The 24,395-nt window shown below is 44.5% G+C and overlaps 2 protein-coding genes across 6 annotated transcripts in view; one reads left to right on the top strand and one right to left on the bottom strand.

Moving 5' to 3' along the window:
• The first annotated feature begins 234 nt into the window (after positions 1-234).
• Positions 235-15,019, top strand: HDDC2 (HD domain containing 2). Its single transcript, XM_070417628.1, has 7 exons — positions 235-354; positions 1,890-2,011; positions 3,107-3,209; positions 7,132-7,200; positions 10,760-10,898; positions 14,624-14,716; positions 14,825-15,019. Exons 1-7 carry the CDS (start codon positions 274-276, stop codon positions 14,932-14,934), a joined length of 717 nt encoding a protein of 238 aa, XP_070273729.1. The 5' UTR covers positions 235-273; the 3' UTR covers positions 14,935-15,019.
• A 5,395-nt stretch (positions 15,020-20,414) lies between these two features.
• Positions 20,415-24,395, bottom strand: part of TPD52L1 (TPD52 like 1) — a 58,402-nt gene continuing 54,421 nt past the window's right edge. For 2 of the 5 annotated variants that reach the window (XM_070417625.1, XM_070417626.1), the window contains 2 exons: positions 24,003-24,084; positions 20,958-21,032 (listed from right to left, as the gene is read on the bottom strand). In XM_070417625.1, the coding sequence (XP_070273726.1) occupies positions 24,040-24,084 (45 nt within the window). In that variant the 3' untranslated portion in view covers positions 20,958-21,032; positions 24,003-24,039. Of the gene's footprint in view, positions 21,033-24,002; positions 24,085-24,395 lie in introns of all 5 variants that reach the window. The other 3 variants (XM_070417623.1, XM_070417624.1, XM_070417627.1) reach the window with 2 other exon arrangements.

Genomic DNA, 24,395 nt, shown 5'->3' with positions numbered 1-24,395 from the left:
ACCAGTCATGAGCGGCTGGCGTGTGCCAAGCACTGTGCCTGCCGTGGAGGGTGCAAGGCCCGCGGGTCAGCCACCAAAATCCTACGGTTTAGACAGGACAGAAGGGCCTGGGCAAGCCATGGCGAGAAGGCAGAGGAGGGGAAGAAGAGGAGGGGGAGGAAGGGGGAGAGGTAAGGGGAGGAAGGAGAGGGAGGGGGAGGGGAAGAGGAAAGAAGGGGGCGGAGCTACAGCAGCGGCCACGCGACTCGCTCCGCCCGGGCGATCGGTGACCCCATGGCTGCGGCCTCCTCCGCGGCCGCCTCGGGCCCCGCCCGGAACCTGCTGCAGTTCCTGCGGCTGGTGGGGCAGCTCAAGGTGAGCGGGCCGGGAGCCGGGTCCAGCGGGCGGGCCGCGCGGGGAGAGGCGGGCGGCCTCGGGGCACCAGGCTCCCCGCCCCCGCGGCCTCGGCAGGAAGCACCTCCGGGTGCCGTTGCCCGCGCGGGCGGCAGGCGGCGGGAGCGAGCCGGCGGGGACGGGGTGTCCGGGCTGCCAGACCGACCGACCGACCGATCCCGGCCGAGTGGGGTCTAAAGCGCCGAGTGTCCGGGTGGGGCGGCTGCCTGCGTTCGGAGGGAGGGGTGCGGGCGGCCCCTTCGCCCCGGCCCGCGTCCGCCCCTAGTCCTGGTGCCCTTGGGGCGCGGGGCCCCACACCTGGGTGGGTGGGGTGGCTTCCGAGCACCCCCCGGTCCGCAGATTGGAAGTGGGTGCGCCTGGGGGTCCCCCAGCGGCTCTCGGAAATGCCAGCCTTGTCCGCGGCCGCACCGGCCCGACCTCGAGCTAAGCAAGTGGGGCCCGGTTGGCACTCGGGTGGGAGGGACCCCGAGCCTCTGTTTTCCGGAGGGTGCGGTGGTCTACGCTTCAGTGACGTCACGTTCGGGTCCCCCCCCCCATCCCCGCCCCGCCCCCACATCCCCTCTCCCTGCCCCCACCGCCGCTCTGTTAAGATTTTGCTAAATTGCCGAAACCGGTTTGGCTCAGTGGATAGAGCGTCGGCCTGCGGACTGGAGGGTCCCGGGTTCGATTCTGGTCAAGGGCATGTACCTGGGTTGCGGGCACATCCCCAGTAGGAGATGTGCAGGAGGCAGCTGATTGATGTTTCTCTCCCATCGATGTTTCTAACTCTCTATCTCTCTCCCTTCCTCTCTGTAAAAACTCAATAAAATATATTAAAAAATAAAAAAAAAATAAAAAGATTTTGCTAAATTTCTCTAAGTTCATTCTCCAAAATTATCTGTTTCCTGCCACTTTTACTACAGTTTATACAATTATTGAGAAATGTAAGCTTCTAATCCCACAAGATCACATGTGATGCGAATAGAAGGAAGAGCCCTTAGAAACGCCTTGGCCCCTCTGCTTCGGCGTTTGGAAGTCTGTCCCCTGGTCAAGTTCAGAGCCTCCACCAGCGTTTTCCATCGGTGTCTGCCCAGTGGCCTTGTTGGGAGGCAGAACTTCCCCAGTCTTGTCGTGATGAAAAATAAGCTACTTTACACGTTTATTTTTGTCTAAAGGACTTGTATGGGTTCCGAGATGTATAGCTCAGTGACAGGAAGGGAAGGGGAACGTTAGGGGAGGGTGTTTTCAGTGCCTCGATTATTAGACCTTTGTGTTGTGTTCGTGGGAATTATCCCCCCCCCCCCCCCCCCCGCCAACCTTTCTCATTCTCTGCTGACTTCACTGCTTTATTTGATTCCAGATCTTGATCATTTCGGTTAGTTATGTTTGTTTTTTTAATATGTTCTGAAACCATTACCCCGTTTCTGTGCCCTATTTCCTGGATTTCTATTGAACAGCCTAGCAGATAGTGAAAATATTTATTTTATAAACTTCTTCCTCTAATTCATTTTCACCAGAGAGTCCCACGGACTGGCTGGGTGTACAGAAATGTCGAGAGGCCAGAGAGCGTATCAGATCACATGTACAGGATGGCAGTTATGGCGCTGGTGACCACAGATGATCATCTGAACAAAGACAGGTAAGCTGTGAACGTTGGCACCTGGCAGGCAGGGTCTCCGCTCTGTGATGATGCACCACTCTTCATGACTGAGGCCTGTGTCAAATTCTTGTAGGTTCGTTTCTACATGGGAAGAAATTATTTGAGGCGACCCACACAGGTTCAGGATTGGGGGGCGGGGTCTGTGTGTGCTGATTGCTTCCATTGTTCATTGCACTCTGGGTTTTTTCCTGGCCAGTGAAAGAGCCTGCCTTGGCTGGTGTGGCTCAGTTGGTTAGCGTTGTCCTGTGCACCCAGAGGTTACAGGTTCAATCCCTATGCAGGAGGCAGCTGATCAATGTTTCATTCTCACATCAATGTTTCTCTCTCTCTACCTCTCCCTTCCTCTCTCTCTAAAAATCAATTAAAATATTAAAAGAAAAAAAAAGACTGATAACTTCAGGTTATAAAGCTAGATGATCTGGTTATAGCATTTACTTACTGATACAAAATTCAGAAACAATCATTTCTCCAGTAAACTAGTTAGATGGCAAAATAAGGACCTTCATAGAAAAATGAATAGAGTTGGGCAGGTCTGAGTTCAAATCCAGTGACCAGATTGATGTTATCAAGCTTTTAAAATGATATTTGAAAAACCAGCCATTTCTAAAAAAAAATAGGCTATATCCTCTGCACTCTCATGTATTGTGTTGAATATTACTAAGCAGTTTTTTTTAAGTATATATTTTTATTGATTTCAGAGAGGAAGGAACAGAGAGAGAGAGAGGGAAACATCAATGATGAGAGAGAATCATTGATCGGCTGCCTCCTGCATGCCCCACCCTGGGGATCGAGCCCACAACCCGGGCATGGGCCCTAACCGGGAATCGAACCGTGACCTCCTGGTTCATAGATCAACCCTCAACCACTGAGCCACACAGGCCGGACTTAACAAGCAGTTTTGATTCAAAGCTGTTGAAAGTTTTCATAATATAGTTACTGTAGAAAATACTGCATTGAAATACTCTCTGAGGGTGGAGAAAGAAAAGTATATTATGTAACTTCGAAACAGTATAGAGAAGGGGTTTGTAGCGAATACGCTTCTGTGTAATTATCCACCATTTCTCGCCTGGTCAGATGTGTACGCCTAGCCCTGGTTCACGATATGGCAGAGTGCATCGTTGGGGACATAGCACCAGCAGATAACATCCCCAAAGAAGAAAAACATAGGCGAGAAGAGGTCAGTGTTGGCTGTTGACTCCACAAGAGACCACCAGCAGAGCCTGTCGCTGAAGCACAGCTAAGTCTGTTAGACCCGTTGGAGCAAAGGAGTGCGCCACCTCCGCCGGTCTCAGTGTTCAGGAAGGGCAGGGGAACGTCAGGGGAGGGTGTTTTCAGTGGTAGAGCCTTGGCTGGAGCATGCTTAAATGGATCTCACAAGAAGGGCAGCTAGTTGAGGCCACAGGCTGCACAGAGTTTAGGGCATAATAGTTTGGGTTGGTGGGACTGATGAGGCAAAATCTTAAAGACACTCTTGAAGAGTAAGCCATTAGTGCTTGCTCTGAATTGGATAGTTTATAGTTTTAGCTTCCAGAAGCAAGGATTTCCCTGGAGTAGGAGCCAGTTGGTTTCTGTTTGTTCTCAACCTTGCTTAACACAAGAACAGGAAAGTGTGCCTGCTCCCAGCCTTGTTTAGCACAGGGACAAGCAAACTGTATTGGTTTCCATTCTCATGAGTATGTGGACATAGGTAGCATGGCTTTCATTGGGACAGGGGAAATAGCTGGAACTTGAAGGAATTATCCATGCGAGTTAAGCTCTTTGGAGAGAAGTTCTATAAATTACAAGTATAATCAGTTTTATAATTGTTTGTTGGATTTTAAGTTAGTCCTTTAGTGGTCAGAAGTAAAGAAATACTTGTATTAGTAAGAAATGAACAACATCAATAAAATAGGAAATCAGTATCAGTTCAGGCTGTAAACCCAGAGGCCAGGGCCAAAGAGGAAGACATATTTACAGCAGAGGCCGCAATATCCGAGGGGGATTTTAATGCTGAATAGCTGGTTCTCAGTTCAGGGATCATTGCAAGCTACTTGTACTGTAGGCCAGAAATCCTAAACTGCTAAATGGACAAGCCCTTTATCAAGATGGTTTAACCGGGCAGGTGGCCTGAGTTAGCTGTTCTCGGAGCTGAGGAGAGACAAACTTAGCCAACAGCATTTTTGCCTCTCTACAGGCAGAAAAGCCATAAAGAATCCCAATTTAGGAATTTCAACATATTCTAAATTATGGGAACGAGAGGAATAGTATAAGGAATATTCTTCTTGCCAAAATACGGGTGTCATCACAGCCTATAGAAAGGGTGGAAGCTAAGGAAATGTTTCTCCATAGTTTATAGACTGTCATTGTGAGGTGATCACGTTCTAAGGTATAGATGTCTCTAATCACTGTGTTGTACACCTGAAACTAATATCATATTGCATGTCAGCTATGACTGAAAAATACAGTTTAAAAAATAATATTAAAAATTCTTAACACGTTAAGTGCCTAGCCTGTTTTGTCTTCCGGACGGAAAGTATAGTGTCAGTCACCAGTGATTGACATGGTGCTTAACATGTTAAAAAAAAAAAAAAATTCCTAGGTTGATTGACAGAAATGATTTAAACTGGGATCAATTAGCTCAAGATACAGAAAGGAATTAGCCCTCAACCAGAGGATGTTGAGAAATGACTTATGACATAGAGAAAAAGAAGGGGAAAACCTCCTCGATTATACAGCTCATTTCAGGATATATGGTAGTTTTATTCAAGGGTATATCTTTAAGGGTACATCTGGACATTGTGGACAAGAAATCATGTACTGAAATACCAGAGGGTAACCAGAGACCTTGAATGACATAGAAAGGAGAAAAGACAGGCCGTCCCTGTGCAGGTACACAGGGACTTGGAGGCTTACTCCATAGGGGAGCAAGTCAGAACCTTCTGGAGAAAAAGCACGTCCATAGGAAGGATCTCCAGCTACTGGAGATGGGAGGAGACTTACTTCTGTCCTGACTAGCTGAGTCCTGGCCTCCGTGGAGGGCACAGAGTAGACCTGAACCATCAGAGGGAGTGGTGCTGTCCTCCTGGACTCTGTATCCTGGCAATTATGGGAAACCTCATTAAACCTCCTGTCTGCTGCCCACTCCTTCTGATTCACAGCAGAGTGAATACCATAATCAGAAGGGACAAGGGAAGCATCTTAGAGAACCACAAGTTCTTGGGCAAGAAGCCAAAGGCCTAGAGAACACTGATATTCCATTGCCTCTTCCTGCTGCTGGCAAGGATTTGGGAACAGAGAGAAGGGTCTGGGAGATGAGCCATTCTTCATGCAGATGGTACTCATGAATAAGAGGTGGATGTCGGAACCAGGCATTAAGATAATTAAGTGAGGGTTTCTTGGCTCGAGGTGGATTGCACATGATGAAAAGCAGGGAGCATCCTTTGCCCAGAGGCTCGCCAACTGCATCAGGAAGGCTTTAAACCAAAGGAGGAGGGAGGAAAAGTACTTGATAAGCCTGGAGGCTGACTGTTTTGAAGGACAGCAAGTATTTGGATGGAAGGGAGGATGAGGGCGTAGAAGAGAAAATGTAGGGGCCAAAAGCAATACTTGTAGTCTGACCCCTTCCTACCAGGATAAAACATACTTTATATTATAACCCACGTTGGTAGAAGGCACTGTCAAGAACTACGGAGATGGAACATGAGGCTTGAGTACATCAGTGGCAGGTTATATTCCTTTGTAAAGGCAAAAACTTACTGAGACAGAAGAAGAGCCACGGTATATATGTATCTTCAAGGGTTAAAGTTGTTAAAGAACTGAGGTTAAAAGAAGAATCACCCTAGCTGATTTGGCTCAGTGGATAGAGCTTTGGCCTGCAGGCTGAAGGGTCCTGTGTTCAATTCCAGTCAAGGGCGTGTGCCCGGGTTGCAGGCTCAATCCCCAGTAGGGGGCGTGTAGGAGGCAGCCAATCAATGATTTCTCTCTCATTATTGATGTTTCTCTCTCTCACTCTCCCTCTCTGAAACCAATAAAAATATTAAAAAGAAAAAAAGAGAAGAAACAAACTGTATTATGCGAGTGAACGTGACAAGATGGAGAAATGAGAAATATAGTGAACTTTTTATACAGTGCTTAGTGTGTACCAGATAATAAAGACTTTATATATATAAACTATTTAAACCACACAACCATCCTTTCGGGGAGGTACCATTGCTTACCTCAATTCACAGATGACAAACCTGAAGGACAAAGAGTTTAAGTAACTTGCTCAGGTTTCCACAGCGAGTAAATGGCCAGCTGGTTTCAAACCCCATCTGGACTGATAGTTTGTAGTCGACTGCGGCACTGCTCAGCGTCACCAATGAGTGTGCATGGTGAATGATGCTCTCGTGCTAGTCACGAAACTGACGCAGATGTTTGCTGAAAGCTTCATGCAGCTCAGAACTTGAGGCAGAATCTTGACTGGGAATTATTTCTAAATCTGTGTGTGAACAAGGCTAATAGGTGGGAAGTGGGAATGGCAGGGCTTGCCATCAGGAAGGGAAAGGCCGGCGCCTTCAGCCATGTGACCTGGACTTTTGTGGAGTTGGTTTCCGAGGGTTATTGGAAACGGTGGGCGTGATTCTGTGGCATAGGCTGCCAAACAAGGAATATCGACTACCTAAGAGGCCTCGAGATGTGCACTTCTGCTTATATAGTAACAAATGATATGGGTTTAGATCCATTGCTCAATTTCAGGAAGAGAGCAATATATTGTTTATCTGTTTTGTTTTTTAGTAGCATGGCAATTTCAGTCTATAGGTAGTTCATTAATGAGTCAGTAATTGGATGTGATCTCCAAAAAGCCAGTTCAGTCCTAGGCTGCATTTATAGAAATACAGTGTCTAGCATGAGGCTGAGGCTCCATTCTGTTCCACTTTGGTCAGATCACACATCAGTAACTGCATTTAGTGCTGGGTGCATAACCTTAAATGGACACAACTGCCCTCGTTGTAAGCTGTAAATATTGTCCAGTATTCTGCTGCCCCTTTGAGGCTATGTGTGAGAGTTTGAGACCAGTACTTGGCTTTATAGAGGAGTTGAAATGTGAACATGATTAAAGTAATGGTTTGATGTTCCAGGAAGCTATGAAGCGGCTAACCCAGCTTCTCTCAAAGGATCTCGGAAAGGAGCTCTATGAACTCTGGGAAGTAAGTGCATATGGTGTGTTGCGTGGTGCCTGGGAGCCTGGCGCGGGTGGTATTGGTTACTAGGCCCAACAGGGTTCCTTTAGGCAGAATAGTCCCTTCTTCCGAAGTATGTACTTGCAAGCGAACTTTTGGAACACTTTGAGTGAGGGAATAATGGAGTGGAGTTGTGTTGCATTTCATACATTAAAAAAAATGGCTCCTGAGTTTATGAAACCAATTCCTTGTATTATCTCCTAAGAAGGAAAGACCTCAGGGTTTGAAAACCTTTACAAAAATTCCTACTCTTGTGACTCCTAATTATTGTAAATATGGTGGCAGTATCTGTTATTTTCTTAGTTAGCCATCAACAACTGGCTAAAGAAAGCTACCTGCAAAATTTACTTAACTACAATAGTAGTTTACAAATGAAAGTGCTACAACAGTCACTTAGCAAGACTTTGGATTTGGGAAACTGTAAAACACTGAGCGTTAAATGATCTCATAATCCCCAAACCAGTAACAGTTGTATGATCTTGTAAAAGTCGTTGGTTGATTTAGTTACACTTGTTAGAGAAGATCTCAGGACAGGGACAGTGGCCGCCCTGGGATGTGACAAGCCTCCTTTAGAATTGTTGCTGCCAGGCCAACCAACACCTACAAAGATGGCAGTGGTTAAATTTCTTTATTGGAGATGCTGTGGGATATTGAGGACTGATGTGGAGGAGAAGAGATCTGAGCTTGTCTACTTTTTGACATGAAGTTCATCTTTACGTGCTATGAAAGGGATGGGGAACTCGTTTTGTAGGTGTTTTGTGTGTGTGTGTGTGTGTGTGTGTGTTTTGGGGGGGGGGGGGAGGGTTGTTTTTTGTTTTTTATTAAGGGCCAGAGGAGAAAAATGAAGACCATATGAATAAATAGCAACATATTTTTCAGACAGAATTATAGAAATTTATTTCTAGAAAATATTATTCCAGGCTCTTAAACTCTCCTTACCCAATCAGCACAGCCCTGCGAATGAAGAGCTGCTCCAGCTCAGTAGGGTGGTCACAGGGGCCCAGAGGTACAGACTGAGGGTACACGTTAAGAATCCGTGTTTATTGGTTTGTTAGCAAAGAGGGTGAGTGTGTATGTGGGCTTCATATCAGCTCCAGGGAGGCTCCTTCCTTGCCTCTCCCTTGCTTCTGGTGAAGCCTCCGCTGGCTTTGGCACCCCTTACCCTGTAGACACATTGCTCCAGTCTCTGCCTCCACAGTCAGGTGGTGTTCTCCCTGTGTCTGTATGTGTACCCACCGGAAGTCCCCTCTTCTAAGAAGGACACCAGTCATTGCATTAGGGTCCATCCTAATCCAAATAGGCATAGATTCCAGAAAGGCACGCATTTTGGGGGAATATTATTCAAGCCGGTATACAAACTCATAATAACTTAAGCATTTTTATAATTCATGTCCAATATTATCAGTACATGGACTTCAATATCAGATTTCTATGTTCAAACACTGGCCCCTCTGTTTAGTAGCTATGTGATCTTGGACAACCTATTGAACCTCTTTGTTCCTTAATTTCCTCACAAATAAAATGGCAATAATAATAGTACACCTATCTTATAGGATCATATGGCAATCAAATTGATAAGTATAAAGCATTTAGAATATTGCCTGATACATAGTAAGCTCTATTTTTCTTCTGTTTCCATCCCATATGTTCTGATTTTGGATTAAGAAAATATAGTCATTCTGTACCCCAGGAACTTAAAATAGTACTAATAGGAAATGCCAGTTAATTGATTTCTGCAGCTATTCACACTATAAATAGCTGTCAGCCCAGAGTCACATCTGTTTAAAGCAGTTAAACATCCTTGATTATAATTTATCTTTGACCATAAAATGTGAAATCAAATTTTAGCAAGTCAAGAGAAAACATTTTCTTTCTCAAAGTATCACAGAAAGGAGCCTACCCCACAGCCTGCATTTTGCTTTGGAGAAATATCCCTGGTTGGAAAGTGAAATCGAACAATGCCAGTACCATTATTTTTTGAGAGAAAACCCAGTGATGTATATTTTGAAAATAAATATGTATTTTCCTCACTGTACCTGTTATAAAATATGTTATTTCCTAATGGTTTTGTAATCTTTTTTCCCACTTTTAACAGAAAAATCCTGGACTGCTGTGCTTTGAGTACTCCATTTATTTTTATTAAATAATGAACTTAAATTTATTAAATATAAATATATAAGTATAACTGTAAACAAACATTTAAATTAAGTGTAACTATTTCCAAGTGCCTTTGAAATAAAACAAAAATATATTGGTTTTATATTAAAATTATTTCTCTGTACAATTTTAAGCTCTATCAAAATTCAAATAGCTGTCTTAAAAGAATAAGGCATTTAACAAAAACTAAGAAACCATCAGTGATTCCCATCACATTATCTTGCCAAGAAAGCATGACAGGTTCATTATGGAACACATCTGGGGTGGAATTACAAATGAGGACTTGGCAGGGAAGCCAGTGGGAGCACTGTGGTGTTAATAGAATGATTCTATGTAGTATTAATTGGGACTTGTGTTCGTGTGGCATGGTCATGCTAAGAAACAGACCTCCTGTAGCCCGTTTCAGGGGTGCACTGAGGAGGGAGGGACCAATGGGAGGAGGAAAGGTAAAATCTGCTCCGTGTCCACTTCCTTCACCACCTCCCTGCCACACACGCCATGAAGAATTCACAGATCCTGACTGGATCGAGTCATAACCAGGACAGGGACAGACTGAAGCCCTCCCTATTTAGAAAGCAAAGACAGCCTGGCCAGCCTGGCTCAGTGGTTGCGCATCAACCTATGAACCAGGAGATCATGGTTTCATTCCCCGTCAGGGCACATGCCCAGGTTGTGGGGCTCGATCCCCAGTAGGGGGTGTATAGGAGGCAACCGATCGATGATTCTCATCATTGATGTTTCCCTCCTTCTCGCTTTCTCTCTGAAATCAATAAAAATATTTTTTTAAAAGAAAGCAAGGACCGATGTTCCAAGTATAAAGTGCTAACCAAAATTAAATGAGAAAGCTAGAAATTTCCTTGAAGGAAAAGAAAACCCAACATTAAATGGAGAGAAATAATTTGAGAAGCATGAGATGACATATTAGCTTGAAGTTAAAAAAGACCTATACCACTCAGGTGGATTAAAACATTGGTCACCAACTGTTGGTCCACAGACCACTGGTGGTCCGTGAGGTCCAAAAGTTAGCGACCTCTGGATTAAAGAATAATGAGATTGAAATGGAGACAAGATACTTAACAGGAAGAAAAATGCTTAGAGTGTCAATAGGAACAAATGGGACTTCCAAGGCTTGCATCTGGTGGGTGGAACACATGGCAGTGTGAGCACACCCTTCTGGCGTGGAGTGGTGATACTGGCTGTGAAATTACAGGGGCGCAACTCTGAAGGCTTTGTATAAGGTGGAGATGTGGCCAGTTCAGAACGTGCTTTTACTAGTAGCTGTGACTGCTTTCAGGTGGTAGAATCAGAATTTTCCTGGATTACCCTGTCGTGAGCCCTAATCATGCTGCTCTAATTGTCCCTTTCTTAGGAGTATGAGACCCAATCTAGCGCAGAGGCCAAATTTGTGAAGCAGCTGGACCAATGTGAGATGATTCTTCAGGCATCTGAATATGAAGACCTGGAGAACAAACCTGGGAGACTTCAGGACTTCTATGACTCCACAGCAGGTACGCAGTGCTGTTTCCAATAAGCATCGTCACCTTTTGGCTTCCTCCTAGTGCCGTAAGTGACGCTAAGCCAGTGAATCCACTGTTGTGACCCTCTTCTGACCTTTCCATGTGGAGCATCTCAAGAGAAAGTGGTGGGATCACGGGGAGAGCTGGCCTGGGGCGGGAGAGCATTGCCCCCTGGAGTCCGAGCTGCATGCCCCTGGGCAGTCTCCTGGCCTCGCCGTCTCCTCTCCGAGAAATGAGCATCATCATACTTGCCCTACGTAGGTCATAGGTCGGTTTTGAGATTCAGGAGAGATGATGCATGTGAAAGTGCATTATGATCTCTAAGTGCTTCATGGGTATAAGGTCATGTGGAGGTGGAGGTAGGAATAGAGATGTAAGACAAGAAAGCCCCAAATGGCTGAAGTCACCATACCTGTGTCCTCATAGCACAGACCTGCAGTCAAACTGCTTGGGTTTGAATCCTGGTTCTGCCCATAAAATCTGTGACCTCCAGTAAATTCCTTCACCTAGCTCTGGGCCTTAGTTTCCTTATTGTGAAAGTACAGATAATGACAGAAGTTACTTTTCAGGGTTGTTTGAGGATACAGTGGGTTAATTCATGTGAAGTGCTTAGAATAATACCTGGCAGGAACCCTCAGCTATCTTCCTTTTGAACCAGTTTCCAGAGTGGGGAGCCAAGTTTCCTGGATTAGTGATGGCTGGTGTGACGGCCGGTGTTCCTGTCTCTCCCTGGAGTAACACTCCACCTCCCCCCGGGAGCGCTTCAGGCTCAGCCAGCCCCCACGGGAGAGCCTTTCTGGGACCTCGCAGGACCCTCCTGTGGCCCCACCAAGGAGATGAGGCTCCCAGATCGCAGACTACGTCCGAAATGTGACTGCATTGAAATGAAGTTGATTGGATTTTCCTTCTCTCTTCCAGCCCACTCGGTCTGCGCTGGCCTGGCCCTCATTATTTCTGTATTGGGCCGTTGTTATGACCGCCTAACTGAGCTGGCTAGGCTCACCATTCATCCTGAGGGTTTGCTTTTATAACTGTGGTTTTCCTCTTCCTCAAAAATAAAATCCTGACACTTTTGAGCGGCCTAAGGCCACTCGCCTCTCTGGTTTCCTTCCCTAAACCTTCCTGTCAGGATGAAGTGTTCCCTTCCTTCTGCTGATCTGCACTGGTCCAGAGCTCACCATGGTGTTCACTGCCTGACCTGCATCCTCCTAATGATGCTCCTGCTGGGGTCTCTTCCCAAACCCACACTTGCTCACCCCACCCTAGCAGGTGTGTGAGGGCCAACACCAGCTTTGTCTCATATGATGTAGGCGGTGCTCAAAAATGTTTGACTTCAGTTAAATAGAATAATGTTGTAAACTGGGGGTCAGCAAACTGTGGTCCATGGGCTAAATTGGCCCACTGTACTTGTTTGTGTAACGTATTATTGAAACAACCACACTCATTCTTTATGTATTGTTTATACTGCTTTTGGGCTACAACAGCAGAGTTGAGTAATTTGCAAGATAGTCATGTAAGTTCACAAAGCCTAAAATATTTAATATCTGTCTCTTTACGGAAAAGGGTTGCTGCTGGGGTCCAACCCCAGCGGGTCCAGGGATTCCCAAAGGTGTGGACGGAGTCGGCGAAGAAGGAATGACACGGAGACCAGCGTTCAGTTGATCAGCAGCCTAGCCAGGATCTCTAGCCAGGAACTCCAGACAAGTTCTGGTCAGGATCTCCAGCAAAGTTCTGGACAGGATCTCCAGCGAGGTTCTGGCCAAGTTCTGGTTAGGAACTGATTAGGATCTCCATCCAGGTTCTGTGTCCATGTTCTCTTGCTAGGTTCTCCAGCCAGGTTATAGCCCGGATCTCCAGTCAGGTTCTCTTGCTGTTTTCTTGCTAGGTTCTGTCTCTAGGTTCTGTGTCTGGGTTCTGTCTCTAGGTTCTGTGTCTGGGTTCTGTCTCTAGTTTCTGTCTCTAGGTTCTGTCCCCAGGTTCTGTCTAGGATCTCCAGCCAAGTTCTGTAGCCAGGTTCTGTCCAGGATCTTTTGCCATGTTCTCTCGCTAGGTTCTGTCTCTATGTTCTGTATAGGATCTCCAGCCAAGTCCTGTCTCTAGGTTCTGTCGTCTGTTGTCTTGTTACATCTGTATTTATACCAGTTGATTCCAATCCTATCAATTTCTATTCCAAAGGTTAGGGCATTTCTTATCTCCATTCCAGGGAGTAAAGATTATGTAGCTTAAGCGTAATTGTTTGTAGTTAAAGTGATTAACTACCCACCTGGCACTTAGTTAAGGGGTTGTATCCCCTCCCTAACCTCAGGTAAAAATCCCCACCTGGGGAAACAACCTTTCTCAGAGAGGTGACCTTGGTTAAAACACATGGCACTAAGGAGAGCAAACATATTAAGAACAGTATGCTATATATGCCAGGTCCTTTGAAACATATGCTGTGCAGATGTTTCTTTCCTGCAGCGACTGTGTCAAGCAGCAAGGATGGACCGGCTCCCAGCAAATTCCCCCTTTTTTATTTTTTAAATGATAGCGCATGCAAATCAGTGGCCACCTCTCAGATTGGGCTGTTTAAGACTCGGAAGACTGACAAGCAATGATAGCAAGCATAGCTATAAACATAGTGGATGGAGTGCACAAGGAGTCTTGTTCCTGTAGAAGGTTGCTGGCCTCTTCAGTCAAGGGATTTCAGCTGTCCTCAAGTCGGTGGTTTGGTTTTCCTTGTTGATCTGGCTAGCAGGTGGTGTCATTGGCGACGGGCTTCCCGAAGCGTCAGAGCGTGAAGGGCTGGATCAAAGGGTCCATCAGGGCCGCGCTTGATGGCGGTGTCAATGTCCGGGTAGGAGTCAGCTGTGCCCTCTGGGTCGGCCGATATGGATAATACCGGGGAGGAGGAGGATGAGGTGGATGGACCGGCTCCCAGCAGGTTGCCAGCTGTGTGTTGTGTTTTTTTTTTTGAAATATATTTTTATTGATTTCAGAGAGGAAGGGAGAGAGAGAGAAACATCAATGATGAGAGAGAATCATTGATTGGCTGCCTCCTGCGCGTCCCCCACTGCGGGGGATCGAGCCCACAACCGGGCATGTGCCCTTGGCCAGAATCGAACCTGGGACCCTTTAGCCCGCAGGCCGACGCTCTATCCACTGAGCCAAACGGGCTAGGGCATGCCAGCTGTGTTTTAAGCAATGATTGGGTTCTAGGGTAGCATATTTACCAATAATGTAACTAAAATATAAGTAAGTCATGTTTACGTGGTGCTTTGCATTTTAACATTATCTTCCATTGACACATTCTCAATGAAAAACAAAAAATGAAATACGAAAATACTAGTGAAATAAAAATGTGGGAACTGGAAGGTCACCTAGCTTACACTCCCTATTTTACTGAGGAAGAAACTTGAGCCTGGATTAAAGAGGGTGACATGCCCATAACTGAGCAGAGAGCTCCTCCTGAGTTTCCCTGTGGCTCCTCATTCAGAGGCTGCCTGATGACGTGCCTCCTAGCTCCTGTCTAGTCGACAGTTTTTGCCTGATTCTCATCCTTATGAGCGGTGACATCTGGGGTAACGGAGAATAAACTCCAGGTGGTCCCCTTCGGCCCTGCTCCAAACCAGAAGGAAGGATCTGGAATTGTGTTCTGCGTTGGAGTAAAACATGGGTCAGATCACAGAGCCAAGCCCCTGACAAAGCCTGGGCTCAATCTCCGTCTTCTTGCCTTGCAGGAAAATTCCATCACCCAGAGATAGTCCAGCTGGTTTCTGAACTCGAGGCAGAAAGAAACGCTAACATTGCTGCTGCTGCTGCTGCCACCACCGGCGAGGCGCACTCCTGAGTTCTCTATGTAGTTGCAGTCCTGTAACCAATGTTTTATTTTCCCATTGAATGTATTGTGTTTGCCACTGTTGGTCTGTTCATTTCCCCAGATGCGAGTCTGTTTATTTTCAATTGCCTGGACTCCAGCAAGAAACATGATACAATTTGGGCCATAAAAGAAGCCGAGGAACAGGATGTGGCCATGAAAATGCATGGATGAAGACTTGGCGGGGTGTGGGGGGGAGGTGTCTTTTTATGAACTAAATAAATACATTTTAAAACCCTAAGCTTTGGAATATTTATTGGAGGTTTTAAATCTACTGAATTTATATCCTATGTTCCTGAGGGCCAGATTCATTGAACGATAGGACATTTAATTATGATTGCTTTTAAGAACAGGTTTTTCAGCCGACTTAGTGATAAGGATCTAGGAAAAAGAATGTATTATAATGCCTTCTCTGCTCAGGTGAAATGCTGCTTTGTTCAGGTGATCACTCTCCGGAACCAGATGTTTATTTTTTATTTTTTAATATATTTTATTGATTTTTTACAGAGAGGAAGGGAGGGGGATAGAGAGTTAGAAACATCGATGAGAGAAACATTGATCAGCTGCCTCCTGCACACCTCCCACTGGGGATGTGCCCACAACCAAGGTACATGCCCTTAACTGGAATCAAATCTGGGACCTTTCAGTCCGAAGGCTGATGCTCTATCCACTGAGCCAAACCAGTCAGGGCCGGAACCAGATGTTTAATTCCACCGTGACCTGCTTTAGGCCTCTGACCATGGATTTGTAAACCTGCTAACAGGTTCTGACCCTTCCCCCAGTTCTGTTGGTCACTTGGAGAATAAATTGGGGTATGCAATTCCACATGCTACTTGTCTTCCTCGGTGTATTGTTTCTTGTCTGATTTACAGATGTGCAGACTTTGATTATAGGAATGTTTACCAAGTGAGAAATAGGTAATAATAAGAGGATTGCCGGGGTCACTGGGCCTCATGTAGGGAACACGGCAGACCTGTTTCTTCCCCTCATTTCTTTCAGGATAAGTAGTCTGCCCGCTGGCCTGGCTCAAGCATTGAATGGTGAGGAAGGGAAGACAACTTGGTGCAGACCTGCTCAATATTTTGCACTGAGAGATTTTGGTGTGGAACATGATGCCTGTCCCTTTAATTTAAATGTCAGTTTCTATTTGAAGAAAGCCTTTTCAGCTGGCACGGTGAGCAATCTAGGCAGCGTTTCTTTGGAAACTCTTTGCAGTCTCCATGGATACCCAGTCTGCGGGAAGCAAGGTGCATGATCTCTTCAGAGGCAGCACACGCATGTGCACATAGAGAGCTGCTCTGCGTGGAAAAGAGCAACGCTGCTTTGCATCCAAATGCTGCTGCATCATAACAGTTTTTAAAAGGAGGTAAATGATTGGAAACCAGCAGTGTGCTTATTATTGGAGATGCAAGTTAGTAGGGAAACAGAACCACATCTATTAGTATTTTAGAGTGTATTCTCCTGGCACAAGAAAACTCCAGATAAGGTTCAAATATTTATGACCAGGAGATTTCCTGTGGCCCTTGAGTATTATTTGCGATGTTTTGCCTGCTATATTTTTTTGTAAATTCACAGAGAGACTTTGGAACCCTCTACTTGTCACTTAATCATCATCTCAGTTTCCATTTACCTACCAAGTGAGGGCTCACGCAGTCCCAAGCCTTCCTCACTGAGGTAATGTGTTTAAAAACAATGAAAATATAATGGCGCTATAAATAAAATATCATAAGAACAAAATTAAGGTCAATTTTTTAAAAAGCTGTTGAATTCACCAGCCAATGTCTACAAATATTTGAGTATTATCCCTTAAAAAATGTAGTTTTCGCCCCAACCGGTTTGGCTCAGTGGATAGAGCGTCGGGCTGAGGACTGAAGGGTCCCAGGTTCGATTCCGGTCAAGGGCATGTACCTTGGTTGCGGGCACATCCCCAGTAGCGGGTGTGCAGGAGGCAGCTGATTGATGTTTCTCTGTCATCAATGTTTCTAACTCTTTATCCCTCTCCCTTCCTCTCTCTAAAAAATCAATAAAATATATATATATATTTTTAAAAATGTACTTTTCACCTGGCTGGTGCAGCTCAGCATTTGAGCATCAACCCAGGAACCAAGAGGTCACGAGTTCAATTCCTGGGTTGCAAGCTCAATCCCAGTAGGGCACATGCAGGAGGCTGCCAATCGATGTTTCTATCTGTCTCTCTAAAAATAAAAAATATTTTTTTAAATGTATTTTTCTTGGGAGATACCTGCTACTTGCCTGGAATTGGTTTTCTGAATAACAAACCCTGTGATTATGATGCGGAGTAAATACTATTCTTGGCCTGAACTGTTGGTTCACAAACCGGCCCCCATACACAGAGAGCAAGAAGAGACCGAAGGAAGAGGCAGAACACTCCCAGTGGTTCTCAACCTTCTGGCCCTTTAAATACAGTTCCTCATGTTGTGACCCAACCATAAAATTATTTTCGTTGCTACTTCATAACTGTAATGTTGCTACTGTTATGAATCGTAATGTAAGTATCTGATATGCAGGATGGTCTTAGGCGACCCCTGTGAAAGGGTCGTTCGACCGCCAAAGGGGTCGCGACCCACAGGTTGAGAACCCCTGTGAGTCTACTAGACTGATAGGGGCAGGTTTAACGCGCAAGGGAACTGGGATATGGGACTTGTCTGGGGTGGCCACAAGGTGAGTAAATCGCTGCACCTGCCGGCATTACTATTCTTGCCCTTTGGGGCCATTATTAATAAGGGTTACTTGAACACAAGCCCTGCATCTGACCATTCAGACGGCTACTAAATGACTACTGGGTGGGAAGCATATACAATGTGCAGACACCAGACAAAGGGCTGACAGAGAGGGATGGCTCGAGATTTCATGATGCTGCTTAGAATGATGTGCAATTTAAAACTCGTGAATTGTTTATTTCTGGAATTTTTCATTTAATACTGTTGGACCGAGGTTGACTGAGGGTAACAGACTGCAGAAAGGGAAGTAGGGGATAAGGAGGACTACTGTACATTGTTGTGGTATCATTTTGTACAGACGTGGTCCTGACCAGATGTCATTTTGATTTGTTACTAAAAGGTCACGTTCATTGTGTGCAAATGCCTTAGCACTTGTGGAACACGACTACTGCCACTGTGTGTGAACTTGCACTTGCAAAATGAGGGTGAAACAGGCAGCTCTTGAGTGAGCAGGCAACACAGCAATGAAACCTCTAGCCCAAGACTACCTACCTACCAGCAAATGTCTTGATTATTCTAATCATTGATGTGGCTTGTTCATGCACATCCTATGACAAAATAAAAGACAACTCATGTTATGGTCCTTATATCACTCCTAGATATTAGAGTGAATAATTTTTTAAAAGCTTTGCAATTAATAGAGGTGACAAGAATATAGCTTTTACCAAACTGATGAAATGAAGAATGATTTAAATAGCTAAATATATGTGCAGCTTTGTGGCATCAACATTAACTTTCTTAATTCTTTTTCTTTTTTAAAAAACATATTTTTCTTGATTTCAGAGAGGAAATGAGAGAGGGAGAGAGAGCTAGAAACATCAGTGATGAGAGTGAATCATTGATTAGCTGCCTCTTACACGCCCCACACCTGGGATCGAGCCCAAAACCCAGGCATGTGTCCTGACCAGGAATCGAACTGTGACCTTCTGGTTCATGGGTCAGTGCTCAACCACTGAGCCACGCTGGCTGGGCTTGAGTATTTTTCTACCCAATTTTGATACTGTGCTTTCAGATTGTAAGGCTGGGACTACTGTATGCAAAAATAGTTTGGTGAATGAAGATACTTGTTTACTAGTACATAAGCGCCATAATTGCTTTTTTTATATTACAATGCGGTGTACTGAATGTGGTAAAAAATTAAATAAATAAATAAAGGTGATGAGGTTACAAAAAAATGACCATTTCAAATGCACTAGGCAACTGCAGATTCGGCACAGAGGTGAGTACCCACATGCAGTGGACGAGTAACATGGTCAGAAGCCAGTGGGGCAGGGCTCAGCTTCAGCCAACAGGCTGGAAGGAGAAATTAGGGCGATCAGCAATGCACCTACTGGCAGGACTTCTTTTTCCACATTTATCCACTCTGGTTCAAGTTTATAGACCTATACCTGTCTCTGCTATGTGTCCAGGACTCAGAGATCATGTGGCCCTGAGCCAGCTTGATTTTCAGTTAGGTACACAGACTGCCCTGCTTCATTCATCAGAATAGAATTTCACAGACTGGCTTTATTTCTAATGTCCACTTCTACTTAATAAATTTTAGAAATGAACAGTGAACATACTAACTATATACAGGCTACATATATTACATGGATTATATGTTATATCCTCTATAATAATAAAAGTGTAATATGCTAATAAGACCAGACGTCCTTCCAAAGTCCTTCCGGATGACCTTCCAGGCAAAGCTGGGGCTGCAAGGGCCAAGCCCCTTGCATGAATTTTGTACATCGGGCCTCTGGTTTATAATAAAAGCCTAATATGCTAAGTATCCGGTTGTCTGGTCGTCTGTCCAACCAATCAAAGCGTAACATGCTAATGATATGCTAAGGTCGCTCAACCACTCACTATGACATGCACTGACCACCAGGGGGCAGACAGCCGACTGGTCAACCAGTCGCTATGACATGCACTGACCACCAGGGGACAGATGCTCCAACTGCTGGGGTCCGGCTGATCAGGACTGAGAGACGGGGCAGACAAGCACTGGAGCCCTCCCTCAATCCCTCCCCAGCTGGCCAACCTCCCGTATCTCTCCCTGGCCCTGTGCACTGGTGGGGTCCCTCGAACTGGCCTGCACCCTCTCGCAATCCAGAACCCCTCGGGGGATGTTGGAGTGCCGGTTTCGGCCCGATCCCGAAGGCCAGGCCTAAGGACCCCACTGGTGCATGAATTCATGGACTGGGCCTCTAGTATTTATATATGTATCTAAGTTGTGATTTTTTACTTTAGTTAGTAGGTCTAGTTTATGTGCATTTTTAAAATGTAAGTATAGGGTATATCTCTGCTACCTAGTAACACATGTTATGTCCCATTTAGAGGGAAAGAGAAGCATATGATGTGGAAGGTAAAAGTTACTGCGGAAATCTGATTGCATTAAATGATGCTTTTTTCATTCATGTGACCAATTTTACAAACTGGCAGGAGTCTGCACTTTTTCTCTTTCTTTCTTTCTTCTTCTTTTTTTTTTTAAGAGACAGACTGGGAGAGGGACAGAGAGGAATATCGATGTGAGAGAAATCGATTGGTTGCCTCCTGCACATGCCCTGACCAGGACCCAGGCCCGAGACCAGAATTGAACACAAGACCCTTCGGTCCACAGGCAGAGTCTCTATCCCTGAGCCAAATAGGCTAGGGCGCCTCTCCCATTTTCTAGCTACTGTATTCCTTTTGCGGATACCCTTATATATTTAGCAGTTTACCTGAGTTAACTACTACTCTTTGTAGGTTAGAGAGACTTTTAGAATTGAAGTTTTAGCATCTTAAAGTAGCTAAGATTATAATATTTACCTATCTCTTTCCATGTTCACCCGATAGCAGAAGTTGATTTAAACTAGCGTCTGCAGAATTATTGCTATCACCTTTTAAGGTCATTGATATCCCTGAAGACTTAAAGAAATTAAGAACTCAAAGTCATCATTAAAGTCCATTATTTTAATTGCTTAAATAAATGTGTACTTAATGTAGGTGAGGCGGACCACAAGCAGTTTGATGAAATTTGCAGGGTCATCCTATTGATGGGGACAGAGGCAGCGCCCCCCAGTGGACAGACTGAACTGAAGGGGGTGCTCACTCAGCCTTCAGAGACATGCGTATGGTAATGGCGTTCAAGCAAAAATCAAAGCAAACATTAACTTATGTTTGAAAAATATGTCTGAATTACACAAAGAGAAGGGTCATGACCAATTTTGTACCTGCTCAAATCAGGACATTTTAAAAGATGACCACCTGTGACTACTTAAGGGTGCGGTCGAATGGTCCATTATCAACACAAATACAAATGGAAATCACTTTATGAAACTTTGTGGAGAGGCCTTTTGAAGGTCAAGGCCTAGGTTCTGCCAGTGGGATTTTGGTCTTCATATCCGTGTGGGTGCGCGGGGTGATGGGCTTGGGCTGGCAGCCCTAGCACTGCAGTTCCTCCTCCGCCCGCCGGGGGGCGCCCGCCGAGCTCTGCGCGCTGGCGTGGGCGGTGGAGCTGAGCACCTCTTCAAAGCTGCCTCCGCCCTGGTTCGTCCCCGCTACTTTCGTCTGAAAGGGGCAGAGAAGCAAACATGCAGTTAGTTCATTTTTTTCTGAAATGTTTTTATAACATCGACTACTCTCAAGTTCGGAACTACTTTTTTTCCCTTGAGACAGTCTGTAAAGGATGTAGAGAAGTCGGCTTCCTTTGGCAGAGGGCTAGGATGTCATGCATGCCTGGGTTCCGGGACTGGAATAGAAACTTAAATTTTGTACAATGGTAGCAACTCTCTCTCTTCTACATTCTCAATCCCTCCAGGAGCATAACCAGATCTGTGGATTCGAATCATCTCCTCACTCACCCAGAGAAACGATTTAATTCATAAAAAACAGACTTTAGATATATTCCCCCAATTTTACAAATGTATGGACATTTTTAAGTGACTTAGACTTAGGATTTCCACTTGAGATTTAACTAGACAATCTGCATTTCTGACAAATGTCTCTTGAAAAGGCGGAGTGGCTCCATGGAACATGATTGTTGGTCTCTGCTTTGAGAGTTGTAGATGAATGAAGTTTTAAGCCCTGGCCACTGCACATCTTTCTAGGCAGTTGCCTTTACAGGAGGAAAAGCCCTTTAAATGGCCCTTAACAACACTCCTTTTTTGTGTACTTGTTATTAAGCATAGACTCAGGAAGAAATCAATTTATAATTAAATAATACAATTAAGTATTTTGAAAAATTCCCTAATAAAAAGTTCTTCGAAAGTATATTCTTTAGTCAGCCAGAATGCTTAATGAAAGTCTTAATAATAGTTACATCAGCCTTTCTTTAACCATTAACAATATGGATAATCACTCTGAGGAAAAGAAAGGTATAGAAAAGGTTGCTATTCTCAAACTGCTGTCACGCCTCACTGTCACCAAGGTGATCCCTCACACGAACATACACCACTCTGGGGAAGCAGTGTATCTGCCTACGCAGCGATGGCGAACCTATGACACGCGTGTCAGAGGTGACACGCAAACTCATTTTTTTGGTTGATTTTTCTTTGTTACATGGCTTTTAAATATATGAAATAAATATCAAAAATATACATCTTTGTTTTACCATGGTTGCAAATATCAAAAAATTTCTATATGTGACACGGCACCAGAGTTAAATTAGGGTTTTTTCAAAATGCTGACACGCCGAGCTCAAAAGGTTCGCCATCACTGGCCTACGGCCTGGCCTGCCCCTTTAAAACCTTAATCAGGGTTCAAAAGCAGTCCAATCATTACAAGCAAACACACACTTTTCTCCAATTGTCACTAAGTGCCTCTCTACCTCTTTAATTACGAAGTTGAATTTTTCCATCAGGTGGGGTACGGGAAATCCATTGAAAGTGACAGATAAACACAGGGTGTCCCAAAACATGTGTATACACTTCACCAGCTGATAGCTCAGTTTTGAAAATGCAATGTATTTAATAAACACTGCCTTTATAATTATGCAAAGTGTGTGTATACATTTTTTGGGGACACCCTATATCTTAGGCTTGGGAATCACAAATACTCAAATTAGCCGTTGTAGAAAGTAGCCAAAGATGATGCATAAGTGAGTGAGCACGGCTGTGCTTCAGAAAGACTGTATGCAACTGCAGTGTGAATTTCCTGTAATTTCATTTTCACAAGTCACAAATATGATTTTTCTTTGTTGTTTTTTTTTTTTTTCAGCCATTAAAGAGGTGTAAAAACCATTCTTAGCTTACAGGCCCTTCAAAATAGGTGACCAGCTAGACTTGGCCCCCAAGCCTCAGGTTACAGACCTCTGCACAGAGCATTCGATTTTTCCTCTCCTCTTAGCACTGGGAAGGAGGGGGTTGCTTTCCATTAGGTGACTTTTTTTTCACGATGCTTATTTCTTTTCTGGGAGAAGCAAGATTAATCCACTGTGATTTACTCTATTAATAGTCCCCGTTCTCCTCCTTATTTTATTCGCATTCCTCTTTTGCAATACATGTTACACACAGTATTGAATCAGATCAGTACAAATTACTCATGTTTTCTTCTGGGCTTTGTTGCATTCTTTCTCTCCTACTTCTTGATTTTCTCACATCAAAATAGAAAAAAAAAAAAAAGAAGGAGGGGACCACTTTGAAATAAAGCTATTTGGCCAAAAGGAGTGAAATAAAGGAGTTTCCTAACTATGTGGGCCAAATGACTTCCTACTGCAATACTTGAGGCAAGGACTGGCTTAAGCAAAGATGTGAACAATAAACCACTCCATATCGCTTCCCCTCGTAATGGTTTTTCAAACACGAATTTGTCACTTTGTCCCCAAAATTATACTTGTTCTTTGTAAAAAAGTTTATTTGAATTAATGAATTGTGTTTCCTAACCTCTCATAATAAAATACCTGGTTGAAAGGACACAAAGAAACAATAAGTGTCTTGCCTTTTTGTTTAAAAATCAAGCTTAACGCAGTATGTGAGCATGGCAATGCAGCATATACTAGTAGACCTGCCAGGAATTCCACTCGTCCTGCTGATTCCCCAGTCAGTCCCTCAGCAGGCAACAGCCCCAGGATCCACAATTGAAGAACATGTCAGAAATGTTGTAAAAGATTTAGGACACAAAAGTAAACTATACAGAAAATAAGCTATATAAAAAAGGGCCAAACATCTATTATTTAGTCTGAAGAAAAAAAGAAATGAGAAATTTGCAATTAATGAGGAAGTGAGAGGTTTTACACAAAGCATGATTATTGGCTATTTTCCATCGCCTGGTGGGCAGAAGCAGAGGGACTAGGCATTGACCGTGACACAGGAAGCGGGTGGGCTGTGAGTCTTGTTAAACCCAGGGACAATCATGCCAACACAGAATTCACTTTCAGGAGGTCTTGACACGGGCTAGTTTCCAGCTGGCTGAGTTAGTTTTGTGCATGTTTGAAGGAGGAGACAGGCTCTCTGCCTTCCATCCCAGTGAGGTAAGGAAGTGAGAAGCTGAGAGTGTGAAAAACACTTAAATCACAAAATCATACGTGAGCTGTGAGCTTACCAGAGTTTCCTAAAAGCAAATGAAAATTGGTTGCTCTTTATTCTTCTTTTGCTTCTTCATAGCTCCTTCTTCTAAAGAAAACCTAAAAAGCATAACTTCTCCTAAGTCAGAAGGTGTCTAACAAGCAACAGAATCCATCTTCTTTGGCGTGTCTTGGGCTGAGAACCAAATGTTGAGAAATTGACTCCTAGGGGCTTTTGAGCCTTTTGTTTTAAGACGGGATATTGGAGCAAGAGAAATGTCTGAGATAACGCATGTCCCTCCCTACCAAACGTTTTCCCTGCCAATGGGGGCAATTCAATGGCTCCTACTGGTCACTCAGGTGATGATGCTGACAAGCACAGGGATGAAACTGCGCAACTAGAAACTGCTGGTAAATGAAACCAGTGAAGG

This window comes from Myotis yumanensis, unplaced genomic scaffold (genome assembly GCF_028538775.1).
Source record: "Myotis yumanensis isolate MYYU_CA2020_CCGP unplaced genomic scaffold, mMyoYum1.0.hap1 SCAF_6, whole genome shotgun sequence".
In the NCBI taxonomy this organism is placed as follows: domain Eukaryota; kingdom Metazoa; phylum Chordata; class Mammalia; order Chiroptera; family Vespertilionidae; genus Myotis; species Myotis yumanensis.
The sequence above is the reverse complement of the archived record's forward strand: the minus strand, read 5'-3'. Positions and strand labels throughout refer to the sequence as shown.